This window comes from Sinohyriopsis cumingii, chromosome 18 (assembly GCF_028554795.1).
Source record: "Sinohyriopsis cumingii isolate HCF-2022 chromosome 18, ASM2855479v2, whole genome shotgun sequence".
NCBI classification, from domain to species: domain Eukaryota; kingdom Metazoa; phylum Mollusca; class Bivalvia; order Unionida; family Unionidae; genus Sinohyriopsis; species Sinohyriopsis cumingii.
This window is the reverse complement of record NC_142978.1, coordinates 73,733,922-73,757,027: the sequence shown is the minus strand read 5'-3', so window position 1 is coordinate 73,757,027 and position 23,106 is coordinate 73,733,922. Positions and strand designations below refer to the sequence as shown.

General features: G+C 36.4%; 1 protein-coding gene across 2 annotated transcripts in view; it reads right to left on the bottom strand.

Moving 5' to 3' along the window:
- LOC149776980 (potassium voltage-gated channel protein Shaw-like) overlaps positions 1 to 23,106 on the bottom strand; it is a 97,667-nt gene that overhangs the window by 65,416 nt on the left and 9,145 nt on the right. The window contains exon 1 of one of the 2 annotated variants that reach the window (XM_089941716.1): positions 21,205 to 21,494. The exons of the other annotated variant lie outside the window; for it this stretch is intronic. Coding sequence (XP_089797842.1) covers positions 21,205 to 21,270 — 66 coding nt within the window. The 5' untranslated portion in view covers positions 21,271 to 21,494. Of the gene's footprint in view, positions 1 to 21,204; positions 21,495 to 23,106 lie in introns of those variants that run through there. 2 annotated transcript variants of the gene reach the window in all.

The following is a 23,106-nucleotide window of genomic DNA, read 5'->3' as shown; positions in this document are numbered from 1 at the left end:
GTTAATAATAAAAATGAGCATACGTTTTCAGGGCACATTGCGACATGGCTTGGTTTATCTTTTTCTTGTAGATTTTATACCTATTTCAAAGAATTCTACTGAACAATCTAATCACAAAACACCAAACAGCTCAAATAAATTTGTATCACCAAACTAAAATTACACTGATGACTATTTGTATGGTGGATATGCTATTATTCCTCTGTGTGTGTGTGTTCGATTTGTAAAGTAGCTTTATCAATTTTTCAGTCATATCGCTACAATGTATGCAGTGTCACAGTTTATAGTGATGTCTAGCAATGGGGCGCCATGCAGAAGACATACAGCATGATGTCCCACCCAGTCATATTATCCTGACACCAGGCTAACCAGTCCTAACACTTACCTCTTAATGCTGAGCGCCTAGCGATGCAGCTGCTAGTACTATTTTTAAGTCTTTGGTATGACTCGGTCGGTGTTCGAACCCGCGACCATCAGCAATTGAGGCGGACACTCTAACCCCAATTTCTGTGCAGTTGATACTAAATACATATCACGAATTTCAAGTCACAGCAAAAAGGAGTCCTTTTGTGAAGAAAAAAGGACATCCCTCGTCCTTCAAAACCATATACATAAACTGAAGTACCTCCCAAAACCTCTTTTTGTCTTCTCGTCGCTACAATAAGTGAATCAACCTAATCTTTAATAAGGATTAATTCTGATATTATAATTAACTCTAAAATAACTGGAAGTTACTGCACGTGACAGAAAACGGCCACTACAAGTCAGAATAGGAACTGTACGTCATATAACAATCATCTTTTTAGAACAAGAAAAGGAATTGTATCATGCTTGTTAAATCGCCTAAAAATACGATATCGCAAAAAGAAACATGTATATAAGTTCAACATGGATTACAACAAATTGTTGCCGTCTTGAAATCATGGTCTTAATTTTGTCAGACACCTGACTCACATTCACCAGTTAATAATTTAGGAGATTATAAACTTGAAAATGTACCGATTATTAATAGCTGTAAGTTTTTCTCCTCTAATCAGCATGAAACAAACATGCATAGTGTTAGAGGACCTGTCGTCAGCTAATTGGTAAAATTTCCGTCCTTGAATCCAATTTATTGACACGAAATATTCAATTACGCACTAGTTTCATTAACTTAAACAAAACATTGCATCCCACTGTCAGATTACGATAAAGTCGGACAATTACTTCAGCTTGTTTTTGTACCTTTCCTATCTGTCCTTGTGCTAGGCCCCAGTGTTTCACTTTTGGAACTATTAGTTTCCTTTTTTAATCCCAAGATAAACGTTCATTGAATCCGTAGTCTTTTGCCAAAATAATTAATTACGATTGATAGTATTGGTTTATATGCCTAATTGCAGTGTTCTTCGCCTATTTTCAACTTTAAATTGATACAATGATCAAAGCCCTAATCCAGCAGGATTTAAAAAGTCATTGACAACACGCATATCAAGGTTAGAATTTTATGCGATTTCTGGCTGAAATAAAACGCAGCGATTCAAAAACTGACACACGTGACTTGACAAGAAACAAAAAAGAAATCCTAAAAATCGTCGTATATGTACATACTTAAATGAACATTATGTTGTCAAGCAGAAATATTCGGATAATTAACTATAATGAGATGAAAAACAACAAAATTTAATTTATACAATTTCGTATTACAAACACGAAGTCTAAAGTGCATATTTAGTCATTTTTAAAGTTAGGATTGTTTTCCTTTTACTTTGGTGCTGATTTTCGAGATGTAACATTTTTGCATCGCTGTTGATGGAACAACACTATTACATGTATTGTTTATCCACCTCGGATAATGGTAACCATGTGTTGTTTTTTTTTTTATGTTGTTGGTAAATAGGTCTAATGGTTCGTTTATCAGTTTACACCGTCCAGGATACCCATTTTCACGAAAAGTACATGAGCTATTTTTAGTAAATCTAATATCCTTTCTTGTCAGAATGCAAACAGTTTTAATTTGCTTTGTGTGTAAATTAAACATGGAACGTTATTCACTGCTTAATTACATTGCTGTTGTATTTTATTTAGGAGGAAGATCAAGCCCTACGTATTATAATCCTAATAGACGGAAAACAATAAAAGATTAGCTGAAGAGTACCTAAATTCAGCGAACAATTCTAGAAAGTATTTGTATGCATGGGAAGTGCACTCTTGTTCGAAACATGTACTCATTGTATTACACGTTTTTACCTTTATAAATTTCACGCATGGAGATCGTAAAACTTCATAGCTATAAACTGAATTTGAGATTCAGTGCCAGCCAAATACAAACGAGTTTACTTTTGTAACGCCATTGTTGATTGGCTCAGAATAAAATCTCAATCGCCAACTTAAACATCGAAGTTTTAAGATTTCCAGATCTGAAATTATATTTGCACATAACATACTCAATACTTATGCTCCAAGTCAGCCAGACCGTTGTCATAGCAACAAAGTTAAGTAACACTGACCGAAATATTTTCTAGTATAAAGTTGGAAAATTAATACATTGTTGTAGATACCTTCTTGAAAGTTAATAAATAATCTTTACGGCTGACACTAGACATGGATTTGTTTACGTGTTACTTTTGATGAGCCATTTATGTCTGATATGTTGAACTTATAGTAGTTTTTTTTTCGCTACACTGACTTGATATGTTTAGTACGGTACACCTAATGACTGGAGATTCCGTGGAAACGCATGCTGCTTTTAAAACAGAAGTAGAGAACATTTACGATACTGTTGATTATTATTATATCTATGTATTGGCGTTCCAAGATAATTATTATAGCGAGGTGACTAGCATGATAGTCTAAGTGGAAACGTTTGCGCGTGCTGGAGCAAAACAACAGCCCCAGAAAATCACCAATAATTAATATCGACATAAAGATGCGTGCCAAGCTAAAGAATCTAGTTAAGTCGTCATAATGTTTACGTCTATTCCATTCGTATATAAAGACTAAACACGTCGATAAACTGCATACAAAGACATCCTGTCTCCTGCACGTTTGTTTTAAACACCTTAATACTGTATCAAGCAGACCACAGGTTACGTTGCGTGCGCTGGACGATAGCCTTGATAATCCGGAAGGTAGACAACTGTGCCGTTTCAATACAACTAGTTACTCTGAAAATTCATCTTTAATGCCAACAATAACCTGAAACCAATAAAGTCGTATTGTTTGTAGTCAATCATTAATAATTAAAGCTGATTATAATATGCGTTTGTGTGTTTTGAGATTTTTAACATAGCTTTAACAATTTGAGTCATATCGCTACGATGTCTGCAGTTTGGCAGTTTATATAGAGGATCTCAAATATGTAATGCTTTAATATTGAATTTATGAAACGAGTTGAATGAAGTCCAGCAAGTTATAATATAATTTTTTTACCGCAATTAGCATCTGTATTTAATAATATTCTTTCTTTGGGAACTTATCCTAAAACCTTGACCATTGGTTACCTATATATGTTTGAGTCTGGGGATCTTAATCAATCTAATAAATGTATTACAAATGATCTTTTACAGTTATGAGGACAGGGTCAGTATAGTGGTTTCTTGCTCCCGAGGCGAATTTTGACTTTGGCCCTTCCACCGCACCAGAGAACAAAATTTGCTTTCGTCTGATTTGACGCCCCTTAAAGCCTGGGGCCCTAGGCTTCCGCTTACTTCGCCTATAGATCATTTTCAGATACTATTTTTAGCTGGCCAAACCTATCCCATAGCCGCATCCGGAACGGTCATGCGCATTTGACGTAGGGCAACTCGAGTGACCTACACTTCTTACATGAATAGAACATTTGTCATTATAGATCGCCGCAGATAGTAGTAAACCATAATGTGCCAGTAAACAGGTATAAGAGTCGAACTGCACGTTTTCATCTAGTATTTTTAACAATAAATGAGTATCTATTGCTCTCTGTTACTGGATCGTGATTCTCATCTAAACTCCTCCCGCCCCCCCCCCCACCCCATGACTGCATGGTAACGAATTATCCGAAAATAAACAAGTTAACTTGTCTAATTAGCAGCAAAGAACACTAAAGGGTCTGTCTGTCTGTCTCTCTCTCTCTCTCTCTGGCGTCGAAAGTTGATGCCCGTGGCGAGACTATTAGTTTGCCAACTCCATGAAAATATATGGATAATAATGATGAGTTAACTCATCCTGCGATACATTTGCAAAGGCTAGTTGCTAAAGTATTATCAGCAATGTATAACTCGTGTAGCTTCTCGGATTGGGTTTGGGATCTGATTACGCTGGCATTGATAATGCTGTGTTCACCTGTATGCATTTATCCATTATGAAATTAATTATATGCAACAAAGAGATTTGTAAGTCCTCATGTTTTCGCGAGTATATAGTCTTGAAGAGTCATCTAAACACGTAGATTTGTACAAATTGTAATTCTGGTCACATGCGAAAATCGTCCACCAACCCCTTTCTTTTCAGAAATGGATTATACAACTTTGTTAAGTCCTATCCAGGACCGTGGACAGAGTAGGACAAATTCATTGGGACCACAACGGTCAGGGGGTCCACCATTGTTTCAATTTGTGATTCATTGGGGCCTATTGGATACTTTTTCCTAGGGCCCACAAATCCTTTTCGCTGCCCTGGTCCTCTCTGATGCTTTTTCTGCTCATATGTACTTTTCTGTTTTAGGCAGGTTACTGAACTATTTAGCCATGATTTTTAAACACACTATTTCTGTGAAGGGTGTACAGATGTCAAACCTTTAAAAATGTATTTGAAACTTTCTTCACGAACATACTCTATGTTCATGACAATCGCTTAAAAGTTGATCTACGTTGATTGCGCATGCGTTAATGTTGGAGTTGAAAAACCCAGATTCGACTTCCTGAAAAAGATCTATATGGTCGGGCCGGCACTGTATAGCGGTACTACAAATGCCCTTAACAGTAATAGGTTTATAACTTAAAACCATAACCTTTAAAGGGGTATTACTAATGACTCCAACAGTTGTAGGAGTATTGCTAAGGATATTAGTTTTAGGAACATAACTAACCATTTTCAAAACAATATTGGTTTTATCATGCATGGGAAATTGGATCAAAGTGCATTTGCCAAGGATAACACCAAGGCAGCCGAACCGGTTTACTCTTGGATTACATGTCCGATGTTCCAACAACTACTGGGTTACTCTTGGATTAGAAGTCAGATGTTCTAAAAACTAGCGGGTTACTTTTGGATTACATGTCCGATGTTCTAACACTACCGGGTAACTCTTGGATTAAAAGTCGATGCTCTAATAACTACACAGTTACTCTTGGATTACAAGACTAACAATTGAGCTACCACGGCTATCTATGAGAGAATGATGATTAACATAAGTAATTGTATCAAATAAAGTTGAGATTTTATTCATTACTCCAGCAATTTATGGCGAACAGTTACCTTTAACATGTTTATATTAATTATATATTAATTAACAATGTAACAAATTGGTTTGACAGTAACTTCACCATGTCTCTGTGAAGTTCTATGTGACTCCCTGTTATGCGTTGGGGTGGGGTGCTCCCAATATTATTTGAATTACTGTGGAATTCCCACCCTGGCTCGTTTTTGTAGGAAGTGAAATTAGTGATAGAGAGAGGTAAAGCTCCAAGCCCCCAGTCAGCAATACCGACAATTAAATTATTAAGAACACAAAGGTGAAATCCAAAAGAATAACGATTTAATACAAATTAAACGATATTAATTTCTCAACCAATCTACTTCCTCTCGACCATGTGACAACCTGTTTCATCACGTGATTTTAGTGTGAGATGGCTTTCCCCTGTACTTGGTTGCTACTCATCTGAGTTTACTACGCCACTTGCTTTCCTCCTTCCGGCGTTCTCCGATTCTTCCTGTCCTCCTCCCATTTTTTCTTCCTTTCTCCTCCTCCTTTTCTTTCTCTCTTTCCTTCAACGAGGCTTGTTCCCCGCCTAATTCTATTCTCTACTTCTCCTTCCGGTGTTCTCCGCCTATTTCTATCATGTCTCTCTGAGACTCGGTTCTTCACTACTCTGTCACCAAAAGCTTCCTACGAAAAACACAAGGACGTTAGCATATGTGTTAGCCATCTCGCTCACACTAAATCAACAATCAATCAATCATCAGATCAAGGTTATCTACATCTTTGGTCACGCATTCATGAACATCGAAAAACACACACGTTCTTATAAAAACAACGTTGCAATAAGAGCGGTATCCTACTTATCATACAGAAATCACTAAATTGCGTCACTTCAATATATATATTTCCTTAATCTCATTATTCTCGACAATATCACAATAATCCGACGCATTTCTGTACTTTACACTCCCACAAGTGTACACAAATATTCAAATATCCATATTATTTAAATTTACACACTGCAACCATTTTACAAGCTACCATTTAATTCACAATGGCAAAATCTAGAATATCACATGAATAAATACACTAGTTTACTACGAAGTAACTAAATAGCGAAATACAATAGTAATTCTGATGAGCGAGCAATCTACATAATCATAGCTCATTTTTCAAGTACGCATGTAAATTAAACAATACAAGGGTAATTCTACGTGCTAACGATTCTAGTAAGTAAATATACATACTGCACTTAATTACAATTACAATGCCGTAACATTCTGCAACAATCGAGCAAATAACTCACTGACCTTTACGAAGCTTTCTGTCCTTAGAATGTACTAAGAGTTTTCCCGCCAAATCACGAGTGGCTCCCTCGGAGTGAATTATATTCTACTTTACCAGTACGACGGCTTCTTGGCATCCGTCCGTCTACGGGAGACGATGGCGTAGCTCCAAAGTAAGCTTTTGTCTATCCTTCTTTCTAGCTCTCTTTTCAGCTTGTTTTATTCTTCTCTCTTCCTCTGCGTTTTGAACTCCCTGCCTGACAGTTAGGCGCCAGCTGGAACGGTTGTTTGCACAGCTCTCCCAGTCGTTGACATTGATGTTTGCCGTCTTCATATCCTTCTTGCAAACATCTTTGTAGCGCAGATGTGGTCGTCCAGTTGGTCGTGCACCTTCTGCTAACTCCCCATATAACAGGTCCTTGGGAATGCGACCTGGGTCCATTCTTTTGACATGGCCAAGCCAGCGAAGGCGCCTCTCGCTGAGAATGGAGAACATGCTGTTCATGTTGGCGCGTTCTAGAACCTCTGTGTTGGGTACTTTGTGCTGCCACTGGATGTGCAGAATGCGCCGCAGACATCTCAGGTGGAAGCTGTTGAGTTTCCTCTCGTGTCTTGCATAGGTGGTCCATGTAGACAAGTGAGCTGAGTACGCAGGCTTGGTAGATACGCAGTTTGGTCTTCTCTGTGAGGTTGGGGTTGTTCCAGACTCTCTGGTTAAGTCTGGACATCACTGCTGCTGCCTTGGCAATCCTGCCGTTCACCTCAGAATCAATGGAGAGTGAGCTGGAGATGTTAGACCCGAGGTATGTGAAGTTCTCGACAACTTCCAAGTTGTACCCATCGATGGTGACAGAGGGAGGGGAGTCTGCGTCCTGCACCATGCGTTCGTTTCATTCAAACTGATGGTCAGTCCAAATTCCTTACAAGCATGGGAGAGGCGGCATACCAGCTGCTGAAGTTCATCTTCCGTGTGTGATGTCAAGGCTGCATCGTCGGCGAAGAGCAATTCACGGATGAGTACCTCTGTGACTTTAGTCTTAGCACGGAGACGGGCGATGTTGAACAGCTTGCCGTCAGCCCTGGTATGGATGTACACTCCCTCGCTGCAGTCCTTGAATGCGTACTGGAAGAGCATGGAGAAGAAGATGGCAAAGAGCGTCGACGCAAGGACACAGCCTTGTTTGACTCCGCTGATGACTGGGAATGCTTCAGATGTTGCGCCATTGAAGCACACTGTGCTGTGCATGTTCTCGTGGAACGACATGATGACAGCAAGCAGACGTGGGGGGCAGCCGATCTTCTGCAGGAGTCTGAAGAGTCCACTCCGACTAACCAGGTCAAACGCCTTCGTCAGGTCTATGAAGGCGATGTAGAGGGGCATCTGCTGCTCGCGACACTTCTCCTGCAGCTGACCTAGTGAGAAGATCATGTCTACAGTTGACCTGCCGGCTCGAAATCCACACTGGGACTCTGGGTAGACGCGGGAGGCTAGGATCTGCAAGCGCGCCAAGGCAACACGGGCGAAAGCCTTTCCAACGATGCTGAGGAGGGAGATGCCCCGATAATTGTTGCAGTCGCTACGGTCTCCTTTGTTTTTGTACAAAGTGACGATGTTGGCGTCAAGCATGTCCTGTGGGATGTATCCCTGTTCCTAGCAAAGGCAGAGGAGTGTGTGTAGGGGCTGCAGCAGTGCTGGTTTTCCGCTCTTGAGGACTTCAGGCGGAATGCCGTCGCCTCCAGGAGCCTTCCCACAGGCAAGGCAATCGATGGCTTTTCCGAGCTCTTCCAGGGTGAATTATATTCTGCTTTACCAGTACGATGGCTTACAAATCACTAATTCGTTATCTGTTCAAATGACTGTTAAGTTCTGATTCGAATTGATGGCCCCACCCTTCCTCAGTTCTGATTGGATATCAATTCTACCCCAGTCGGTCCAACTTAACAGACGAGCCTCAGGCCATCTGTCAAGCGGAGAGATTTACAATAGCACCGAGGGTCCTTTGTTCTTAGAACAAAGCTTTTAACATCTATATGCGAGCGATAACACCTAACGAAGGAATCTTGTAGAAACAAAATCGCCGTAACAGTGCAGGGTCAACAAACTCATTGCGCTAACCCATTCCTTTGTTCCTGACTTACATAATCGCGGGCAGGCAAACGTGACAGTCTCAATGATTTTAAATTTGGTATAAGAAAATATGACTTAGGCAAAATTTTGCCCATATTTTGCAATATAAATAAACAGCGTTTCATGGCGAAAAAAGAAAAAGGTTTTTTAAATTATTCAAATTGTCCTTGCGCTCGAAGAAAAATTAATTAATTATCACCGATTTCAAATCTATTACAACAGCACAATTTAATACTTAGCGTGGATACTTCGGATTGGAATAAGGGGCTACTTTGTAGGTAAATGGTTTGGAATAAGGGGCTGCCTTGTAGGTAAATGGTTTGGAATAAGGGGCTGCCTTGTAGGTAAATGGTTTGGAATAAGGGGCTTCATTGTAGATAAATGGTTTGGAATAAGGGGCTGCCTTGTAGGTAAATGGTTTGGAATAAGGGGCTGTCTTGTTGGTAAATGGTTTGGAATAAGGGGCTGTCTTGTTGGTAAATGGTTTGGAATAAGGGGCTTCATTGTAGATAAATGGTTTGGAATAAGGGTAAATGGTTTGGAATAAGTGGCTGCATTGTTGGTAAATGGTTTGGAATAAATGGGCTACTTTGTAGGTAAATGGTTTGGAATAAAGGCAATTGGTTTGGAATAAAAGGGAGAGTTTGTAGGCAAATGGTTTGAAATAAAGGTAAGTTTTTTTGGGAATAAACGGGCTACTAACAGGTAAATGATTTAAACTCAAGGGTCTACTTTGTAAGTAATTGATTTGGAATAAACAAGCAACTATGTAGGTACAGTAATTGATTTGGAATAAGGGAGCTACTTTGTGGGTAATTGGTTTGGAATAAACAGGCTTCTTTCTAGGTAATATATTTTGAATAAAGGGGCTACTTGCAGGTAAATCGTTTGGAATTAGGGGACTACTTTGTAGGAATAAAAGAAACCCAATGACAATGACAAGAATTTTTATCTCCGGCATCCCATAATAGAAATGGTAAGATCCTGAAAAATAATTGAAAGAGGTCATAATACATGATGAGATAATATTATAAAATGGGTGAAGAGAATTTTAGCTGTTCATTCATTTTAACGGTTAGACAAGGCACATGCCAAAACTATTCTCAATATAAAACACACTCTTTTCAATCTTTCATGGGTTTCTATTGATTATTAAAATTTAACAAAATACATGTGTTTTGATTTTCATAAAATATATATGCAATTGGGCATTATGTCGTACTTCCTTGGCTTTACTTTTGAAGGTTCCATCTAGATACAGAATAAAACGAATTAGGTTTAGGCACACTTTCTGGTACATAGCTTTCTGCATAGAAGCAATAACATTATTTGCCAATAATTGGATCATTACAGTATCTTTATGTATAAAATCCTCCGCAAGGAGAAATAAATAAGAGAATAAACAGAACAAACTGAACGTACATTGTAAGGACGTTCTGGCATTGTAGACATATTGATAAAGGATTTCATTAAAACGTGTATGTATAATAATTTTAAATTCGATCCGTAACGGGCAGCATGAAACAATTTTTTTTCAACGCCATTAAGGCATAGAGCTACATTGTTGCATGACTGATTACAGGACTGATTACATCAAAATGGTACATAGCAGAATTGTAAATATAACAATCAACGGAATAAAATAGCGTACCTGTGTATGTCAACCCCATAATTGCTGCACCATTCTACTTAACATGTCGACAGATTTTAAAGAAAATTTCTTGTCTTCATTTTATTGTCCTGTTATTGTTTTTCTATATACTGAATACTTTATAGTAAACAAAAACGATAATCGACGATCACGGGAACATACGGATTTAAGCTCGATACTTTCCTGTTCTTGAATGCTTGGGATATAAATGGGCCGTTGAGTTATGCGCCAAAATAGCGTCTAGTTAAGCCATCACTGAACAGTTAATGTGTTTATTTTACCCAGCAGAACTAGAAAACCCTTCAAAACGTCTAATACGAGGCAAACAAAATGCGGCAATAATATATAGACGCACAGTGAAACCATAGGACCGTGTAGAGTAGACTCTGAAATCTCCATCAGGATGCCATCCGGTTTACCATACATGTTTGCACTTTGTGAACAAGTCATTGAATAACACCGCATGCTGTTAGAGGAGCAGTTGTCAAATCTATGGTTATCGGGCAAAAGGAAAGAGACAGCATACATACTACTTGTTTTTTTTTCTTCCTCTCTCTCTCTCTCTCTCCAAGCTATTATGCTGCAAAAAGGCATAAATGTTCCTGCTTCCTCTAGCTTCGCCGGAATTTACTGACGAAAAATATAAATTAACAAAAGATAAAGAATGAAAAGAAAAACGTATTTTCATATATTTTTTGACATCGTTATGACGTAAGACAGGAACAAGTCACTCTACAAGAAATGTGCCATTTTCCAAACTTCGTTTTTGTCCCTTTTCTGTTCGATGATAACAGAGATTTTCAAAACATTTTGCTATGAGATGTTCACAGTCGAGTTTATAGTTTATCTTTGTGAATACCTATACAACTAACTCAATATTATTTGCAATTTACCTTTTGTACACGAAGACTGCATTTCATTGTTTGGTTTCAAACATTTCATTGCTCATTGCCTTCGCATAAAAATGTAATTACTTGCACTGATAATGAACATGAATGCGTTTAAGTAGCTAAGTAGAAAATATATGCTTTTATCTTTATGTTTATCTACTAAGCAAAATAGCATTCAAAACATAAATAGTTTCAATACGGGAAAAATCATTTCTTTTTCTTTTAAATGTATATGCCTTCCTAAAAACTGCGTTTTTAAATGGGTAAATCCACTCAATATGTAACTTATTAGTAAGGTTATCTATATTCTAGTAGCAAAAAAGCTTCAACATTCCGTGTTGTTTTATTTACTGAACAAGATACAGCTTCAAGTATGTATTTTATTCTAAATATGAACAGAGTTATAACGGTCACAGAAACTTTGAATATATCTCTTCGTATTCCTGCACATGTAATAAAAAATCCAATATACAACATAAAATGTTGATTTTACATTCAATAGATGCACTGTAAAATAAAATAAAAACGTTCTTTTGTGGCTATAATGATGCTTTGCTTTAAAAAAAACTGAACAGAACATTTGCCTTTTTTTATTGGAAACATGAACAAATCAATTATATAGCGAAGTTTCACAGATGTAAATTATGCATGTTATATTAGCAAACATTTTGAAAACTAATGATCCATATTTATATATAGATCTTTGTCACAGGAATAGGAATTGTAATAGGAATTGTAACAGGAAATAGAAATTCAAAAGTGGTCTTATAATTTAGTAAAACTGAACTTTAAATATATAGTCTTGTTTAAAAATATAGTATATGTACATTTGCCTTTACCATCTCATAAAACTTTTCGACAACTTCAAGCATTTATATATTGTTAAAGAAATAAAAGCTACTTAGCGGCACTGTTTTTTTTTTTGTGTGGTTTTGTGCTTTGTTTTATTTTGTAAACTTGAAATTAGACAGTCTTTTGTCCAAGTACTGACTCTTCAAGTTTAATACAAAAAAACGAAACAGTAGCAATGTTTTTCACGAGCAAGAAAGTAACACATATTTCTGATCTTGTTTTTGAAGTTACTACTCTTGAAGTTGTGGATTCCCATCGCCATCTTGGTTTACTACTTTCATCAAAATATCAAATGGATTTACCATTGATAGCATTCTAAACACAGTATCATCTCAAAAGCCTATCTTTGAAAACTTAAATACAAAATTAACAAGTAAATTTATCACAACTCTGGAATGGATGTTCGTTGATAGATTAATAACAAAATTTTAAAAACTATTTCTTGAAGCGAACTCCAGACTGTCTCGCTGAATTACTCCCTCCCCCTGTCCGAACACACAAAGACTATAGTCACTTGCAATTTCAGGCTAAATTCTACTCAGTCATCTTTAAAACCCTCATCAATGGCCATGTGCAACAATCTTGAACAGGATACCCAATATAACATGTCTTATAGCTCTTTGAAAAAGCGTGCATGTCCAAATATCGAATACAGCAAAATGCCTAATTTAATTCATAGAGCCATAAATATTATCCATAGTGGATTGCAACATAATGTAAGCTCATTTAAAGTTTATCTTTACAGCATTCAACCTGTTGAAAGCCCTATTAATTCCCGTGGTGAAAAATGAAAGCACCTTGCATTTCTTCATGTTCTTTGTAAACAACAACAAACTGAGTTGATGAGAAAATTAGTATCAGTCATAGTCAGCTATGAACTTGGATTTATTGCTTTCGGGAAAGGGCGATGCAAATGAAAAATATAGACTTATACAAGTATCTAAATATACAACTGATACTGGAGGATTTCAATAACTTATTCAAATCGCAAATGTTGTAATTGTACCTCTCTCTCTCTCTCTCTCTCTCTGGCGTCGAAAGTTGATGCCCGTAGCGAGATAACTGTTACAAGCATGATATCACTAACGCATACTTGAGATAACTTATTCGTACATGGGATCTACAAACAGATGTGGTCTGTTATTATACAGACAAAGGTTGGCATACCGAGGTAGGATTAGATTAACATGTTCAGGAGTCATTATGCTAAAGTTGCATTTGAAGAAAAGAAAAAAACCAAGCTCGATCGTTCCAAAATTAAGTACTGTACGTTAAAATAAATGTTCATGTATTTCACATTAAACTGCCAATAGCTGCAAGTTTTGCAAGGTATAACTTCTTTGATACTTTTGAAAAACAAATGTTTTACTTTTATAGTGTTGCTGTTATATATATCCAAGGCCTTGCAAGGGTATTTGGTACCCTAGGCTAACCTTCCACCTTGTACCTCACCCCTTCCTCCTTGGGGCATCGCTTATTATAAACTGTTCATCGGTATTAATACAAGTTCGGCTTGATAATCTATTAAGTTCTTTATTTAGTCGACATACTTAATGTCAATAAAATTGTTTTTTTTTTTTGTTTTGTTTTTTTGCGCCATCTCCAAACCTTGGCGCCGTTGGCGGTCGCATAGTTTGTCTGCTGGGTTAGACGGACCCTGGATATATCGTAAAGGTAGGTAGGAAAACTGTCAGTAATTTTCAGCAAGGCATCATGTCCACGCGCTATATATATGAATCAAATTTTCCTAAAGTCTAATAAGGATGGATAAAAATCTTAAATACTTTTATTTGTGCAAATTTACCTACTACTCCCGATTATACATCAGAGTTTGGGAATTAGTCTGTGATTCCTTTGGGCCATCATCGTCGCCACAGGCGCCATTTACCCGTAGTACATCACTGCACACGGGGGGTATTTAACAAGTTCTAAATGTTTTGTTATAACAATCTTATTTCTGTGAATCTATCAATAAATTTAACGCTGGTCAATTGACAAACTAAGGTTCTTTAAAAGTATCTGCAGTCGCATGTCAAGCACGCAGGACACATGCAGAAATATGCATGCGATGTAACATATGTAATTGACGGCGACTTACAATGTCCGAGTAGAAGAACGATCCATTCTGCTACTGTACACTTAAATATGCGAGGCTACTGGGGGTACTATCCAACTGACATAAAAGCCGACTTTGATAATGTGTACAGATGTAATTCTCTGTCATATCATACACTTTGATAACATGTAGGGGTGTATTTCTGTGTCATACCGTAGACTTTGATAATGTGTACGGATGTAATTATGCGTCATATAGTGCACTTCTGAGGTGGTTTGGAAGATGGTCGCGAATCCATCGATGACATACGTTCTTCTTTAATGCAAGCTATCTTAAGTACCGTCCCTATCCGTCTACAGCAGATATAGTCGATATTCCAAGAGGGGAACAAATGACGGAGCACAATAAAATCATCAGTCGATGCCAAAGGTCAAGGTTGCATTTGACAACAACGACGACAACGATGCTCATAGAAGAGCTGTTACACTTGTAATAGATAAGTGTGCAAATAAAACAAGTGAAAATAACATTCATGCTAACAGGTCACCATATCTTCGAGATTAAAATACGTCTCTGAGGCAGGGCAGAAAATATGTTCCTTGTATTATTGAAGCGAGGCAAGAATGTGTTCCTTGTATCATCTGAAGGGGACACTTCTAGTGATTGCTTCAAAGTGATGATATAATTTTTACACTGTTTAAACATGTTCACAATATCAATGATAAATTCAACGAATTTTAATTAGGATTACCGATTTATATCACTGATTTACACAAACTTTATATCGAACTAGTCTGTAGAGATCTGTAATATTTAGAAAGTTACAATTACAGTCCAAGCATACATTCAAAATAATCGTAGGCACAGGTTTTGTATTATCACCAAGCACCCCTATCCCAGCAGTTGGGACCCAAAATTCAAATCAAACAAATTGTTAATTTGGGATAGGGTCCCTTTTCTTTGTTTTTTTTTTCTTTTCTTTTTTTTTGTGGGGGTAGAAATTATTGCTACGCCACTGTTTGTTCTTCTAGAATCTTTTCACGAAATAGCGTGTTTACTTGTAAACCTATATTGGTACAAAGGCGCCGTTGCACGCGACTTATCTTGTTTGTTTTTCTCTTTCTATCCATGAGGAAAGGGTCCCTGAGACATGGAATAAGAGTCTTTAATGTCATCAATCCCATGATGCGTATGCAAAATTAGCAAATGTACTTTCTTTAAATGCATACTAAATCGACATGGACTAAGAAAAGAAACTAGTGGCACCTTTCATTTATATTACCACAAGTCATAAAAGACAGTTCGAAAGAATCAGTACGTATTTAATGTCTTAAAATATACAACGTTTTCAAGCTCAGCTTTTTTTTTCTCGGCACAGTCATGAAGTAATTGTAATTCTCTAATCCAAACTTCGTCCATCAGTCTTTATAAGAACACATTTTATTGTTGGTATATCTCATGTACGAATAACTTATCTCCAGTATGTGTTTTGTGATATCTTTCTTGTAATAGTTATCTCGCTACGTTTTATTGTTGATGCAATAATTATTTAATATTTTTTGGTGAACCGTTGTACAGACGAACCATTCTTTTATCTACGCGATTCCTCATCCAAGATTAAATGTAGAATCTTTGGTGTCTGCGTAGAGTATCTACCTACATGAAACGGATGCTTGAGAAATCAGACCTTGATACTAGTCTGCATAGAGTATCTACCTACATGAAAGGATGCTTTATAAATCAGACCTTGATACTAGTCTGCATAGAGTATCTACCAACATGAAACGGATGCTTGAGAAATCAGACCTTGATACTAATCTGCATAGAGTATCTACCTACATGAAACGGATGCTTGAGAAATCAGACCTTGATACTAGTCTGCATAGAGTATCTACCTACATGAAACGGATGCTTGATAAATCAGACCTTGATACTAACACGAATTATATTACCAATCACAAAGTCAACTTTACTTGCTACACTGCATTATAAGATGTTAGTTTTATTGATAAACGTGTTTTGCGCGAAGTAGCCATCAGGGCAATTTACTACAGTTTTATTAATGAGAGTCCACCCATAAAATGAGAAACTTTACAAATACATAGAAGTTAAAGCCAAGTATCACGACAAATGTCGGCGAGGCTAATAAATAATACCAACTGAATAGGTTACTGAAATTGTGCGGGCAAGGATAATATAGCTTTCTGCGTAATTAAAATTTTCCGTTCGAATGGCATCTCAAAAGTGGTCACAGAAGGGCGGATGAAAGGTTAGGCTGGAACTTTATTTCAAACTATAAGTTCGACCTATATACAACCGGAACGACAATTCAAATATAAATCATAATATTTTATTGTTTTAGTTGTCTTTATATTTTATACCTATTCCATACACAATAGAGGGGAGATAATATGCGCATTAGCACTACCTTTCAGTCTCTACAATAAAAACATAAAAAAATGTCACGTGCTACGATATATATTTGAATATTTGCATAAAAGCCTCTAAAATACAGAATACCTTCTCGCGTGAGATGTTGTTTTAAGAATTATTGTTTTGCATAAAAGCTAGAAGGGACCACCGTGTATAATTAGTTTCGGGGTAATGATTGCAAGTCAAGATGAAGACGACATTATGGTAAATATTACAAGTTTCACACCCTAGACGGATAGCTTTACACGTACTAAAGCAAAGACTAATACTTGAAAGCTACGCACAGATGTGGTCCATTATTAATATCGACGTAAGCAGATGTACAGAGCTAAAATCAACACGGCTTGGGGTCGTAATGTTTACGTCATGATATTATTGCTGGAAGACTAAAGCATGCTGCTTCAGAAGCATTGCTGGAATTTCACTGTATATTGTATTTCACGTCATCTTGTATTTCACATCATCATTTCATTGTACCTTGACAACAGATGGCCAATAAACGCCACACATCTCCTGCAGGTTGAAAATAATGATTCCTTTGTAAAATTTTGTTTTGTGTTGTTGTTTAGGTTAATAAAAGTTGTAAGCTAAATTCTATCAGTTTACGCCATTTTGGTGATGTATGGTACAGTCTGGATTAACGATTGATTGAAAAACGTGCTCGAAGCAGCATGGCACAAGCGTTCTTTTCATCCACTTATCACCTTCGTAAACGTTGGCCATTTGGACTCTTAAAGAGGGTTGGGAATTCTAAGACAAATGAATATATCAAAACCACACCTGGCTATGGTCGACACATTTGTTCTTACATTTGTTCGAGCAGGCGCTGTTTCAACAGGCCAACGTCATTTGATGTCAATATACGTCGCATGAAGTACTATATATACGATTTTCATTTGGACTCGGTTCTCCTACAGTGCTGTCCGGAGGGGATAGTGTGCGGTCTTCGGCTTGGGCACTATACTAATCAAATACTACATGAATGCAGTTTGCAAGGAGAAGGCAATAACAGAATACTTGTAACTGTCCATTGTCAATAAACTTTGTGAGCATTAGACTCCCGCTCAGGCCCCAGACCCCGTTATGATATAATCGTTGGAACATTAAAACTGAACCCAGTCACAGAACTCCATGCCACATATTGTTAACACTGTTTAAGGAAGTAAGTCAAACTCAAGCTTAAAACCCTTATTTATTTATTTAATTATTTAATTTATTTTTTTAACGTGCTGATAGAGGAAATGTTGTTAAGAAAATTCTGAATGTTCAATGCTACCTAAAAGTAATAGAAGTTCAAAATTGGCTGCCTTTGACGAAGAGCTTGAATTTCATGTTCAAAATGTATCGCAAATGATTGGTCAGAGTGAATACTCTTATGTGGTGTCTCATTATTATCACTGAAGTTTTGCATAGAGTGAAAGCTCGTATTTGGACTCATTATTGTCGTTGAAATTTGGCATGGGTCAGAGCGAAAAATTGTATTTAGAGTTTCGTATTAACATTGAAGTTTGCAATGGGACAGAATAAATCGTCTTTAGAGTCTGGAATTATCATTGAAATTTCGTATGGGTCAGGGTAAAAATCGTAGAGTTTCGTATTTTCGTTGAAGTCTGGCGTGGGTCAGAGTGAAAAATCATATTTATAGTTTCGTATTTTCATTGAAGTTTGACATAAGAAGTCATTCGAGTAATGCATTTTTTAATGTACTCTTTACTTTAAATATTGCTGTACTTCAAATATGAATGGAGATTGTTACCCATTTTAATGAAAAGAGCAAACATTTCTCTTTAAATAAATTGCATTTGTAAGGGCTGATTGATTAAAATTGGTTTTGAAAATTTCGTCATTTTTGTTATATAATTCATATTCAGGAAATGTTCGCAAAATATTTTACACCTTTTACCACAGGTTTTAGATAATCTCCTGAATGGATCGTTATATTTAACTGCAAATGCGGAAAATTCCTATATTTTATAGAATTATTACAGATTTTCTATGCAGATTCAAATGTAGTCTTAAGGCAGTCACTTTATAAAAATAAAAATCTCCATATTCAAATAAAATGCAGCGGTGCACTCTCATATTTTTGTCAGATTTAAGGATACCTTTATTTCTTATCTGGATTTGGAAATAAAAGAAATTATTTAAAAAATTAAGTACAAAATTGTACCATGCATAAGTTTCTCTGGCCGTTTAAAAAGTCCAACTTAGGATCCTGCACTGAACTGGGACTCTGATTTGTAATAAAATAGCGAAAGGACGATATCTGGTTATCTAGGTTTCGGCAAGGCGAGTGTATCGTCAGTAGAAAATGAAGGACAGTTACAAAGACAAAACAAAAACAAAAACAAAAACTTCTGAAAAATTTCAAATATCAAGTGAAGAAAAGTTAACCTTGAGAAAAACAGGTTTACAAAGAATAAACATCTTTAAATCTTGAAAAAAGTGATGAAAATCCAAAGATTCCAACCTAACCCCAGTTTAAAATGTGAATAAAGACACTTGAAGTGATGGAAATATAAATTTCTGATGATTGCAAAATATCAGCGTGAAATGGCAGAAAATGGTGCCCAACAAGACCCCCCCCCCACACACACACACACGCACGCACGCAAACCGTGTCAGAGAGAAAGCTTCCTTAATAACTTTAGTACAATGTAGACAGGTGGAATTCAGCACAAGATAATACCGGTGAAGGTGAAGCGAATATAAATAACCCTTAGTGATTTATTTGTTTGCATCATGAAGTGGGGCACTGCTCTAAAAAGAACCATTGCCAAATACCGTGAGCAGGTTTGTGGTGAAAATGCATCATACCACAATTACAATAATCCCCCACAATTAAATGAGAGTCTATTTTATAATCATCTAGGATCTAGTTCACCAGCCCACTTCACTTTCTGCATAATGTTGGAATAATAAAAAGATTTATTTATGACATATTTTGATCGGGATCGGTTAACAAGAATTACTAATTAATACCCTCTCCTATGCTCATAATTTACATTCATATTTCAGATACTACGTAATGGTCACAGTATATTAGGATGAATTAACTTATTGCATACAATTATAAATTTCAAGACTAATAAAGGCTTAAGAATTTACAGTAAGAAATGAAGATTATTTGTTTAACTGTTTTCAAACCCCACTGTTTTTTTTTTATAAAAAAAAACAATTTATACACATTATTGGCTATAACGTTCAGAGCAAATGAGTAAGAAGTGCCAACCTGGGTTGGCCTTGGCGAGTGTTGAACCCGCAACCCTTGCATTACGAGATCTACACTCTACTAACGGAGCTGTCTTAGAGATAAAGAGAAAGACAACGAATAGGAAAGTGGAATAGGAGAGATAAAAATCAGTAAAATCTTAAGGATATTTCATAATATTATGATAATGTCTGATGTGACTTCATACAATTGGGTAAAAATCATAAATACAAATATATTCTTAATACTATAACAGATGTAGATCAGTGTATACCGTGTCTTTCAGTAGGAACATCATTTTCCCTTTGTATCAATTCAAGAGGGAAACCTTAGATGCAATTCGCCGACATTGAATACTTTTCGCAACTACTTTTGTTTACATAACACAATATGGCGGCGGGAGAAGGCAAAGTTACAATTTGAATAAGATCACAATGACTACTTCCGGCTGAGTACCCACGAAGATTTAGTCATCTTGCGTGTTGATTGGAAGGTAATTGTTTATTCTTCAGAATTTGAGCATTATGGTGTGGTTGTCTGTGTGTATGTCGGGGATAGTGCACAGTGAGTAATGATTGTTGGTGAAAACCCAATGTCGATATGACTATCTGTTCAGGAAAATGAGTACCAAGATTTTAAATATTTATTCTGGCACCCATATTTGAGGTCACATCAGCACCGTTATAATTCATGACCCATTAGATAGTATAATTAATCTTCTGGTGAAAACCCAATGGCAATAACAATATTTTCAAGATCGATGTATTGACGGCCATATTAGAAGTCCGATCGGCATGATTTTCATTCAGGACTATCTAGACGTCAGAAGAAATCTATTAGTAAAAAGCCCCATCTTAATGCGGCCATCCATTCCGGAAGAGTAGCGATAATTAGATTTTCAAGATAGCAGCTATGGCGGTCTTTTGGACGTGCGAGCTGCGCCATTTTAATCTAGTTCCAACCAGACCTTGGGATGAATATGTATTATGTTTCACAGCACTCATCGAAGAAGCTTTGGATGAGTAACGATAACAAACTTGTTTTAACGGACGGACGGACGTAAGACGACGGACGGTAGACAACAGTCCATCCTATAAACTCTTCTGGTCCGTGACAGGTAGAGCTATAAAAAAAAAATCATTTGCATGTCCCTTCTGATGAAGGTGACTTCCCACGGCTCTGTTATTAGTATCAACAGTGACAATGGTGTTGTGCAGAGAGACTAGAAAGAAAATGTAACAAATGCTGCCCATTCTAAAATGACATGAAAAATCATAAACTTGAAGAAGAGCTCAGTAAAGAATTATGAATACTGCTTACCTGTTGAATGTTCTTCTTCTTTCTCGCGTTCATCGAAGAAACGCCGACATAATTTAATGTTGCCATCTGGAATAGCCTTTGTCAGTGAAGTGCAGTCTGAGATATCATAAGACCATCTCCTTATATAACACGACCTATATGGTAGGTGCCACTATTTCCGCTCTTTTTTATATTTTCTATAAGGTTTAAAATGCCGTTTTCACTTTAGTCTATAAGTTCTAAATGTTACAAATACTCGAGTAACAATGAACCGCATAAACAAGTGTACATTATAGAATATACACTGTTAGATCTCACATATGACTATTTCCTGCATTTGAAGTCAAACTTGCTAGTATTATCAGTAAACAAATAATGAATAATGAACTTTATGTGGCTATGAAAACTATTCGAAAGCTTCGATCAGCAACAGACTGATTATGTGGCAGACGGAGGTCCATTTGTGACAAAACGCATCGTCTTCACGAAAAAGTATATGTTTGAATAATTATAGTAAACATACTGTAAATAAAACAAGATCTAGTTGCAACTGGATCGCATCAAACCTCGATGCTTGACATCGTCCTTCTTTTCATCATGTAAATATTTACGCAACCATCTTGTTCTTCCTCAACCTGAAGGTCACTGGCGGCGCTCAGACAGCTGTTTCCAGGTGTCCATCAGCAAAGCTGTAGGTTCAATCCAGCAAACGTAAAAAATAAATAATACAAATAAAAAAATCCGTGCACCAATATTTCTTATAATGACAATATAAGCACCAACTTTGAATATATCATTGATGTTTTCAGAATAGTCTGTACCAAATGCCGACCGATCACCGCCTGCATGAGCTACCTAAATTACGCAACCATTCGTCCCCTAATTATGCATATGTGTTTGTTTGAATGCATTGTCTGCTCAGTATGAATAACGTATCTAGACTGTGTATCTGATATAAAGATAACCACTATTCAGTATGAAATAAGTATCTAGATTGTATCTTATATACAGACAACCATGATACAATATCAAAAAAGTATCTAGACTGTATCTGATATACAGAAAACCACGATACAGTATGCATAAATTATCTAGATTATACCTTATATACAGAAAAGCACGATACAATATCAATAAGGTATCTAGACTGTATCATATATACAGACAACCACGATTCAGTATGAAATAAGTATCTAGAATGTATCTTATATACAGACAACCTTGATACAATATCAAGAAAGTATCTAGACTGTATCTGATATACAGAAAACCACGATACAGTATGAATAAAGTATCTAGACTGGATCTAATATACAGAAAACCACACTTTATTATCAATAAAGTATCTAGACTGCGTATCTAATATCCGGACAATCACAGTTCAGTACGAATAAAGTATCTTGACTGTACCTAATATACAGAAAACTACAATACAATATCAATAAGGTATCTAGACCGTGTAAAGGATAGACAAACAACCACGGTTCAGCATAGATGATAAAAACGTTTTTTTCGTTTTTTATTTTACCTCGAAAAACGCGTTTTTTACGTTTTTTATTTTTTTGCGTTTTTTATATTTGGTACTTCCATTTTTTTTTTATCATCGGCCATACAGGTTATTATTATATGGAGGAAACCATAGAGTGGTCAGATCAGTCAGATGGTGATAACGACATTGAGTGAAAAAATTTTCAATGTTATCTGGACTACGGTTTAAAACTTTTGACATTTTTTCATATTTGTATCACTGAAACTTTAAAACTGGTATGTAGCGTGTAAATAAGTAAAATATTGATTTTTGTGTTGCCTAAAAACTACTGGAACGTTTTTTTTCGTTTTTTATTTATTGAGAAAAAATACGTTTTTTTACGTTTTTTATTTTAATTTTAACGTTTTTAACATCTATGCGGTTCAGTATGCATA